The sequence below is a fragment of the Lynx rufus genome, unplaced genomic scaffold (assembly GCF_022079265.1).
Source record: "Lynx rufus isolate CCGP_SWC_20201006 ecotype Redwood Valley unplaced genomic scaffold, mLynRuf1.p SCAF_16, whole genome shotgun sequence".
In the NCBI taxonomy this organism is placed as follows: Eukaryota; Metazoa; Chordata; class Mammalia; order Carnivora; family Felidae; genus Lynx; species Lynx rufus.
Window position 1 is genome coordinate 30,922,852 of NW_025814830.1, and position 10,563 is coordinate 30,933,414.

Below are 10,563 nucleotides of genomic sequence, written 5' to 3' on the forward strand. Positions count from 1 at the left end.
AGAGCCTTGAGACCTAGAGAGAGACAGCGACTAGTCCAGGATCACACAGCTTGCCCTGGCTAGCCCTGGTATGGCTGCCTCCAGGGAGCCCACTTCCTTTCGGACATTTCTCAACATGCCTGGCTTGTGCTAAGGCTTGGGAGACAGCAACCTTCAGGAAAGCTGAAAGCGGGGGCCAGTTCACAGCACCCTTGCTAGCTGGCTCCTCTCCTCAGAGCCTACAGTTGCCAGGGTTGCCGAGGAGCAGGCGTCCTCACAATCAGGCTGCAGTGGGCATTGTCTCTGCAGAATGTTCCTTTGTGCTCCTACTGTATAAGGCTCTGAGGCCAGCCCATCTTCCTGCCTCTTCTCCCCACTGAGTAGTCAGAAGAGCAGAAAACCCTCATAGGCCTGTGCATCTGGGGCCTGTGCCCTGCAGACAAGGTAGCCACTGTCGGTGGGTGAGGAGCAGTGTGTCCCTTCCCCCCCCACTTCTCCCCGCCCCATTCCCCATCCTCCCCATGCAGGCCTACCCCCTGAGACAGCTTCCTCAGGCCAGTCACCTTGCCCTCTCCCTGCTCCTCCATGGTCCAAGGTCCTCGCTCCTCCTACCCACTTACCGCCCACCTCCCTCTCGCACCTGTAACTAACTGGGTCAGGAAGAAAACAAATTCTCCTAACGTTTAAATGACCGAAAGGCTGTGGGAATAGCCGCTCTTTAAAGGGAGGCACTGAGTAACCAGCAATGCTTTTGTAGTTCATATCTCTTGTAGTTCATGCCTCTCCCCTTATTTAAAACTTTCCTATGTCTCCCTGTAGAATTTTGAGTAAATGCCAGGCACTTTAGCTAAGGCCAGAAGTCCATAATTAGCTACCCAGAGGCAGACTGAGCTAAATTCTGAACCCACTTGCTGCTGCTTCTTCCTGATCATTACTTAAGAATAGAAGACTCTTACGCCTCCTCTTTTAGACCGTTCCCAACCACACACACCCTGTGCTCACCTGCCAGAGCCCTGAGCACGTCGTGTGTTTGCGCATGCGTGCGTGAGTCCGGGTGTCCCTGACACCACATGGGGAGCTCCTAGCCAAGGGTACATCGTCCATAACCGTTGGGCGAGTAGACAAATCCGCACTGGCCAAGGTCGCGCTACCCCACAGGAGAGTGTTTGGTCGGGGTGTCTCTGCTCCCCAGCCATGGCCCGCATCGTCGACCTGGTGCCCTGGGAGGACGGCTCCACCCACGTGTACGCGTCCCCGGCCATCTCGCTGCCGGTGGTGCGGACGCGCAACCAGCTGGCGGGCGTGAAGCGACAGCTGTACCACCCGGCCCTGCCCAGCCTGCGCCGCATGGACATGGACTCTGTCAGGGCCTGTCTTTCGGACGAGCACTGCCGGTCCACCACCTACTGCCGCAAAGGTCAGGCCACCTGGCTGCCGCTGGTGTCCGCGGCCCTTCTGGGCCTTTGGGAAAGGAGTGGGTGGAGGGTTTCAAGGAGAGCCCTGGTAGAGGGCAAGGCCGTCGGTGGCACATGAAAGCGTTAAAAGGGCTAGTCCCAGCCCTGCTTAGGTCTGAGCCTCTGCTTCCCTATCAGGAAAATGGGGATGATAACAGCGCCTGCCTCGCAAGGTTATCGTGAGATTAAAACAAGCCAAGAGAAGCACTTAACGTAGTGCCCGGCACATAGTACGTGCGCAACAATAATGTGGCGGTTGTTATTCAGAGAGAGAGAGCTGTGCAGAAGTCAGTTGTCGCAGTAGTAGGAGTGATAATAAAAGCAATAATGACAGCTTCTGCCCAACCTGCTCTCCAGATGGAAAAGAGGAACAGCCTCCTCACGCTTACCGTGAATGGGAGGAGGACCTGAGCGTCTTTGGGGTGAAAAGGCCACATAGGCCCAAGGAGTAAGTCTTCATCCATTGAGCGGCTTGGGTGTGGAGGTGGGGGTGCCTGTGAATGAATGAATGAATGAATGAATGCATGCATGGATGCAGGAATACACATTCATTTCCACACATTTATTAAGCACTTGCTTGGTGCCTGACACTGAGCTGCGGCGGCGGGGAAGCAAAGGTGTCCTAGCTAGAGGGAACAGCATGTACAGGGGCCTGGAAAAGAAAAGCTGCAGGAGGTGTTGGGTGAACTTGGTGGGGGGGGGGGTGGTTGAGCCAAAGGGTAAAGTTGGTGATCACAGTAGGAGCTGGGGAGGGGAGAAGGGCACAGCTCAGAAAGGGCCCTGTTGCTAAGCTCAGGGGTCTGGACTTGGGAGAGAAAGAGGAACCTCTGAAGACCTGAAGCAGAAAAGAAGTCTGAGCATTCTGGGGGTGGGGAGGGGGTGGAGGATGGCCCAGAGGGACCAGAGGTGGATAAGGGGGGTGGGTGTTAAGACACCGGGAGGGAACACAGTCTTCAGGAAGGAGTGACAGTGTCTTGGCCACATGAGAGGGTTTGGGAAGGTATTTAGGAGATAAAGTAACAGGATTTGGTAACAGAGTGGGTGCCGAGCAAGAGCAGGGAGTCTGGAATGAGGCCCAGGTTGCAGCTGAGGTGACAGGTGAGGTGAGGGTGTCAGAGACTGCATGGAGACCTCCAGAGGTCCCATGCAGAGCCCTGCAGGGACCAAGATGGGACATGCCAGAGGTGGGTGGGGAGGTGGGGAGGAGGGAGGGATGAAAGGTGAAGTGGGGTCCCCCCACCTGTCCCTCTATGAGGGAGCAGCCACGGGGCTCCCACTAACTGCTGCGTGGGAAGGCTCTTGGAAACCAGCAATTTACATTTTTAGGGAACGCTCTTGATTTAGATATGTATTTTATGGCAAGTATATGCTTTTAATAAAAGTAATCAAGTCACAGCTTCAAAATTCAAAATGCTGTAATAATGTACGTTTTAACACCTCGCCGCCTCCACTCTCCACCTCTGCTGATTTACAGGTGTCCATCTAGTTCCTAATGTATCCTTCCATTGTTTATTAATGCAAATACAAATATATATACTTCTGCTCCCTAACTTTTTACTATGAGTGTATTCAAACATAGAGAAAAGTTGGAAGGATAATACTATGGACACCGGTTGCCTTCCACCTGCTTCGGGTACTGTATTACCATATTTGACTCTTCTCTCTCTAACACACACACACACTCACACTCTCCCACACTCTTCAGCAAGCAGCTCCCACTGCTAACAGCCTCCTCTGTGACACAATACCATTATCACATCTAGGAAAGTTAACAATAATTCCCTAACACATAATATGTGGTCTATATTTAAATGTCCCAAATGACCCCTAAAGATATCTCATAGCTTTAAAATCCTTTTGGGGGCACCTGGGTGTTGGTTGAGCGTCCAACTCTTCGTTTCTGCTCATGATCTCACAGTTTCGTGACTTTGAGCCCCATCTAGCTCTGTGCTTGCAGCCTGGAGCCTGCTTGGGATTCTCTTTCTCCCTCTCTCTGCCCTTCCCCACGTGCTCTTTCTCTCTCAAAAAAACAAAACAAGGGGCGCCTGGGTGGCTCAGTCGGTTAAGCAGCCGACTTCGGCTCAGGTCATGATCTCGCGGTCCATGAGTTCGAGCCCCGCGTCGGGCTCTGTGCTGACAGCTCAGAGCCTGGAGCCTGTTTCAGATTCTGTGTCTCCCTCTCTCTGACCCTCCCCCGTTCATGCTCTGTCTCTCTCTGTCTCAAAAATAAATAAACGTTAAAAAAAAATTTTAAAAAAACAAAAAAAAAACAAAGAAAAACAATAAAATAAAATAAAATAAAATAAAATAAAATAAAATAAAATAAAATAAAATAAAATAAAATAAAATAAAATAAAATAAAATTCCTTCTGGAACCAGACTGCAATCTAGGATTGTGCATTGCAACTGGGTGTTACATATCTTTAGTTTCAGTCTGAAATAGTCTGCCCACTTTCCATTTTTCCCTCATATCGACTTTTTAGAGTTCAAAATAGTTACATGATAGACAGTCCTACATTGTGAATGCGAGTGATTGTTTCCTTAGGGTGTTGTTTACCTTGACTATTTTCTGTCAACGAGAAGCTGGATGGGGAGGCTTGATTAACCAGGTAAAACATCGCTGGCCAGAATCTTGCATGCTTGCCATAGTGCTTCAGCAGGAGGCACATAATGTTGTTATCCTGCTATTCGTGATGCCAAGTTTGATGACATGGTTAAGGTGATGACCTGAATGTATATTCTTCTCTGCCTCCAATCTCCTCAGTTTTACGCTTTAAAGCAAAAAGTAGCATACAGCATATACTCTTCTGCACCTTGGAGGTCTTGTATCGAGAATTTCCTGTTTATTTTAAGTAGCTGCATAGCGAGGATGTATCAGAGTGTATTTAACAAGTCCTTGAATGAGACACTTGAGCTATTCCCGGCCATTTTCTCTTATGAACAATGTTGAAATGGGTAGATCTTTTACTCATATCATTTCCCAGTTGTGTACCTGTAATGTGGGATAAATTCCCAGAAGTAGGACTCGGGTCCAAAGTAGAGGAGACACCTACCTCTTCCCTCCTTTTTCTTCTTCAGATGACTTTGACAACGCCTACTTCACACTTTTCGGTGTCCCCAATAAACCTCTGCAGTGCTTGGTGAGTGTCCTTTGCTTCTGGCCCTGGGTTTGCTCAGGGGAGACGGTGTGAAGGCCCTGCCTGTGCCCAGCCCCAAGTACCTCTGGTTCTCCAGCTGCCTGCTTGTGGCCCTTCCCCCTTCCCATCTCCTTTAGGGGCTTCAAGGCCCTCCACCAGGCCCATGGGTCAGATGGGCCAAGTTATCAGCTCCTGTCTATGGGGCGGTCTGGGTCGCCCCCCAGGCTTCGGCACCTACCACGCAGCCCTGACTCCTATCGCCCGGCAGGACATCACCGAAACCGGCAGGAGACTCCGAAACAGGTGTCATGAGGGAAAGCTGGTACCCATCGCGCCAGGCATCAACCGGGTGGACTGGCCTTGTTTCACTCGCGCCATTGAGGACTGGTCCCGCTTCGTGTCCTCGGCTGGCGAGTTCAAGTTGCCCTGCCTGAACAAGAGGGGTCAGTCTACTGGGCGCGGAGGATGCCATAAGGCGGGAGAGACCCGGGAAGCCAACTGCGGCTGGGGGCTGAGGGGGGCGGCATCAGGTGGGCTGTGGCAAGGACAGCGGGGAAGCTGAGGAGCAGCTGGGCACAGAGAGTGAGCGGGACCGAAATGGGCTGAGGGACAGGGAGGTGGGGTTCGTCTTGTGGAGGAGGCAGGGGCCAGGTCCACGCCAGAGGACGCCATTGGGGCGGAGGCTGCGCGCGGGGCTAGTTCTGGGGCCCTTGGAGCAGGGTTTGGAGGCGGGGCTTGTTCTGGAGGGGCAGGGGAGGCGGGACTGGCTCAAATAACAAGTGTGTGGGTGTGGTTTGATCTAGGGGCGGGCTCAGGTAAGAGCGGGGGCGGAGTTTGTCCGCGGCGGGCTGGGGGCTGCAGATGGGCGGTCTCTCCGCAGTGGAGAGTTTCAGTGGCTACGCGGTGCGGTACTTGAAGCCCGAGGTGACCCAGAACTGGCGGGTAAGGAGGGCTGCGCGCTGACCTGTCCCTGGGGACCAGGGGGTGGGGAAGGAGAGGCTAACACGGGGGTCGGGGAGGGGAAAGGACGCCCAGGCAGGGTTTCCCAGTCCCCAGGGCAATGTGCGGGGCGGGGGCGGGGGTCAGTGTCCCCCTAGATTCACGGACCCCCCATTCCTCTGGCCCTGCGCCAGTACTGTCTCAACCAGAACCCCAGCCTGGACCGCTACGGACAGAAGCCCCTGCCTTTCGACACCCTGTAAGTGACGGCACAGGCCCCAGGACCCCATACCTCAGGGAAGGAGGATGGGCCTCAGAGTACATGGCCGTCTTCTTCAGAGTACAGTTAGTGACTCTTGAAACTGTGAGACCTGGGAAGAACTGCTGGGCTCCAATACACCTCCAAAAAATTGCAGTTTCAAAATGAATGGGTGTTTAATTCCTATCAAACGGAACACCCTGTCGCCCAGTCCCCCCTGGCAACCCCACCCTTTCGGAGTGGAGGCCTTAGGTGGGACGAGGGTGGACTTTAGTAATCCTTCTGGTGGGATGGCGCTTCTGGAGATGGGAGTGAGGTTCCTGGATAGGGTCGCCCTTCCCCACCTCGGGCTCACCTTCCTCCTCCGTTTTTCGCAGGAATGCTTACCGATGCTTTGGCTCAATCTACAGGTAGGGGAGTGACCCCGCCCCTGCTCGCACCTAGCCACTCGCCCGTCGGGGCTGTGCCTCGGCAGCCTCTGGACTCTGGGGGTTCTCAGACCCCACTGCACCCACAGGGCCTCGCACCAAGGGATTGGTACCTCCTGGGTGATATTGGGGGACTGAGTTGCCTCCCTCCTAAGAGATCCTCGCCAGGCAAAAGGATGGCCTGCTGGGAGATGGGGGGGAGCAGGGTGCCTGTCTCACCAGATTTGGCTCAGACTAGGCCAAAAGGAGGAGGGCTTACCAGGGAGGAAAGCGGCTGGAAGACTAAACAGGCACGTAAGACACATGATGGAAAGAACTGAGAGTTTGCCTTCCAGGATGTGGATAGGTGGTAAGGGCTGAGGCTCATGTTCCCAGCAGGAGTGTGCAAGGTATTCAGGCATCTTCATCATTTGGTCATCTCCCACCTACCCAGCCCCCTTCCCTCCACGGCAGCAGTACCAGACTCCTGGGTATCATCCAAAGGACCAACACAACCAGGCACTCCACACCTTTGCTGCTGCTGTTGCTGGGCCTAGATAATCCTTCCCTCTCTGCCTGGAAAATTCCTCCCCACCCTTGAAAGCCCAGCCTAGATGTTCCATCCTTCTTGAAGTCTTTGCTGATCCCCTGCCTCTCCCCTCTAGCTTAAACCCCCTTGGGTCGCTCACCACATGTGCACGCATATCTGACAGCATGCAGACTATGGCATTATACTTATCGTTGGAGAGCTTGCCTTCTCTCACCCACCCTGTGCACACACAAGGGAATGCTTTCTGATTTCTTACTGCTACATAGTGCCTGCTAGAGCAGGTGCACTAAATGTTTGAAAAATGAGCAAAGCAGTACATTATTTGTAATCAATGGGAAACAAAAGATGAGGCAAAGTGAAAGCGGAGGAGGGGGGGGCTTGAAAGTCAAGCAGAGTCACCGAAAATATATAAATAAAAGGAAACAGGGAGCCATTGAAGGCTCTTGAGCCATAGAAAGGCAGGATGGAAGGTGTATTTTCAGAGCCTCGAGGACAGGGTGGTGGGTTTGGGGGAAAAGCCTAGAGAAGGACAGCCTGACTTTCCAGGACACCCTGGAGGCTCCTGCCTCACCCCTGTTTCTCTCCACAGCAGTGTCAACTACCTGACCCCCTGGCATTAATCTGTGAAAAGGAAGCCAGTCCTCAGGCTGCTGGGCTGTGCCATCTCCGGTTCTCCAGCAGGACAGAGCGGGTATGGTGGCACCACCCATCTCCCTAAGAGTTCAGCCGGACTGGAAATAAACCTAATGCTCCCCGAGGAAGGAACCAGGCACGTGTGTGTGTGTGTGTGTGTGTGTGTGTGTGTGTGTTGTACGGACTGGGAGAGGGGTCAGTACCTCAGGATGATGATGTCCTACCTTTACATGTCTCCTGCCAACTCCTGAGGAGTGGTGGGAGGCTGGAGAAAGCTGTCTCATGACCCCAGGTAGAGAGTCAGAGTCTAAGCCCCAGGGCTCAGCCAGGGGTGAGGTATAGAGACAGGCTGCCTGCAAAATGGGTTTTCCCTATGCCCCATCCCCTGCTTGCAGCCTCACAACCAGGCTCCCTCCACTTCAGATGCTGAACTTGGGCCCAGGTCAAAAGGGATTGTTAGACACCTCTCTCAAAAGCTTCCACCATACCAATATACTCTGGGGGGGGGGGGGGGCTTCTCTGGGCCTGGCAGGCTCTGGTGGCCTAGAGGCAGCCTCTGGGTGTAGAGCAAGCATTGTCTGCTCTATCCACAGAGCTTTAGGACTAGCCCTCCTCTATCCAAACTACAGAGAGGAAAGCACGATGTCCTGGGGCCAGCCATAGGCAGTCCTGGGCCAGGGCCAGGATAACCGAACTCAAAGGGGTTAAGGAAGAGTGTCTCTGGCATGGTTAGAGAGCCAGGATAAATGTTGAGCTCCCAGACCTTCTAGATACCCCATCCACATCCCACTTGGTGGGCAGTGTGCAAGGACAGATCCCAATCAGGTAAATAGCCACCCAGCTCAAAGACTGTTTGAACAAGACTCTGCTGCTAGGATCTGGAACCTCAGGGATCCACGAACCTTGTGAGATCGTGAACAAAATGATGTGTCCACCCACATATACATTTTCTCATGGAGAGGCTCCTTGTTGTCATCTGATTTTCTGGAGAGTCAGCGTCCACAAAGGTTAGGTTACTTACACCCTCCCCATCTCCTTCCACTAATATTTACTGAGCACCTACTGCATACAGGCCAGGTCTCATGTGGAAGGAATTTTTTTTTTAATTTTTTTTTTAACATTTATTCATTTTTGAGAGTGAGAGAGACAGAGCATGAGTGGGGGAGGGGCAGAGAGAGAGGGAGACACAGGATCAGAAGGAGGCTCCAGGCTCCGAGCTGTCAGCACAGAGCCCGATGCGGGGCTCGAACTCACAGACTGTGAGATCATGACCTGAGCCGAAGTCGGATGCTCAACCGACTGAGCCACCCAGGCACCCCTCATGTGGAAGGAATTTAAAGACTACTACCAACCTCTTATTTCTGGAGCCTATATTACACTATTCAGAACACAATGCCATGTGGCTCATTTATCTCCTCCAGACCTCATGCCCTATAAACACTCTGCAAAGCGACCAGAACCAACGCTATCCCATATCACAGATGGGAAAACTGAGGCCCGGATCAGGAAGTCATTCACCTCTAGCCAAACCCAGGGCTCAGGACTCAAAGAAAGTCCCAGTATTTGACACGGTATTCATGTATAGTTTGCACTCAAGATTTGTAGAATAAATTATTTCCCAGAATGGGAAGTCTTTTATTCAATCTCGGGTAAAAAACAAGGAGATGAGTTGTGTTGTTGTCTGATAATGCAGACAGAGGCTGCCTTACAGACAGTAGGCTTTTTTAAATTTCTTTTAGGGGTGGAGGTGATGGGTACTATCCTTATACCGAGGTAAGGAACCGTGGTGTCTGTCTGTCCTCATGTGTGGGGTTCTGCTGACAACAGAGCCGGAACATGGGGAGGAGCAGACAGGAAGAAGTAAGCAGATCACAGAGTCCCTGCCTCCTTGAGGGCCTATTCAGAAGGCACCCAGCCTCCTGCCATTTCATGCAGGAAGAAACCCTTTCCTCCAAGCCCAAAGGGCAGTCCACCTGGCTTGAACCTTGGGAAGCCACAGGCAGAACCTCGTGAGGTGTCAGAGCCACATTCTGCAGCCCTGAGTGCCACCCCCAGCATGACAGCTCCGAGAATGGATAGATTTGCCCAAAGCTCACATCACAACAGTCCTGCCCTGTGTGGGTCTTGGGACAGCCAGAGGGCATGCTTCAGTATTCCAGTGAGAATCAAGTCCCTGGGGGTTTTTTCCTGGCCCTGCTTCCTTGACACTGAATGACTGGGCAAGGCCCTCCAGGAATTTGGCCCAGCAGATATTTGAGGCCTTGTCTCACCCAGTGCTGGGTGTGGGAAAGACACAGACCAGATGCCATCCCTGCCTATGAGGTGCTTCCAGTCCTAGTAGGAGGAAGGCAGGCCCAGCTGATTCAAACCTGAAAGCAGAAGGTGAGAATGTGGGCACACCTAGGCCACGTTCCTCAAGCCCAAGACACTGTGAATGGTAACCCACACCAGCAGTTTAATTTGGTTCTTGCCCACCAGGTATACACTGAATCCTGATTCCATAGGCATAAAAACATGTGCCCAAGAATGAAGAAAATACAGAGGAGATGAGCATCAACGAGTCTGATTCGCTATGCACTTTCTATTTTTTTAAGTTTATTTATTTATTTTTTAAGTAATCTCTATGCCCAACATGGGGCTCAGACTCAGGACCCCAAGATCAAGAGCCAAACACTCTTCTGACTGAGCCAGCCAGGTACCCCCGCACTTTCTAGTTTTTAAGCACGAAATAATGTATGAAGTAAGCACTTTGCAGACACCATGAGATGGGTAATTTTAAACCCGTGTTATGAATGACGAAATGGACTCAGGGAGGTTAAATGACTGGCCCAAGTTCACACTGCTGGTGACTGGCAGAGCTGGAAATTGAAGCCAGCATCCCTGACCCTCGAGCCTGCAGCCACCACATTCTACCGCCTTTCTGCGATGAGAGAGATACAAGCCAAGAGTGGGGAAGAAACCAGAGGGGGCTTCCTGGGGGTGAACACATTTGTTAACCCCATCCAGAGGCCAAGAGATGGGAAAAGCCCCATTCCTACCCAACCTGGGGCCACTGTGCCCTGGCCTCAAAGCCCTCTCAGCCTCAGGAGGCTCTTTACTCATCAATAGATCATGTTAGGGGCACCTGGGTGGCTCAGTCGGTTAAGCATCCGACTTCAGCTCAGGCCATGATCTCACGGTTTGTGGGTTCAAGCCCCGCATTGGG

General features: G+C 52.5%; 1 protein-coding gene across 1 annotated transcript; it reads left to right on the top strand.

Annotated features, from left to right (window-relative positions):
- Positions 1 to 1,171: 1,171 nt before the first annotated feature.
- TEPP (testis, prostate and placenta expressed) lies at positions 1,172 to 7,429 on the top strand. The gene is given in 7 exon segments (XM_047079337.1): positions 1,172 to 1,396; positions 4,512 to 4,573; positions 4,839 to 5,013; positions 5,451 to 5,512; positions 5,620 to 5,768; positions 6,146 to 6,178; positions 7,315 to 7,429. Coding segments are annotated over 7 exon segments (735 nt in total). The 5' UTR covers positions 1,172 to 1,173; the 3' UTR covers positions 7,346 to 7,429.
- The last annotated feature ends 3,134 nt before the right edge of the window (positions 7,430 to 10,563 follow it).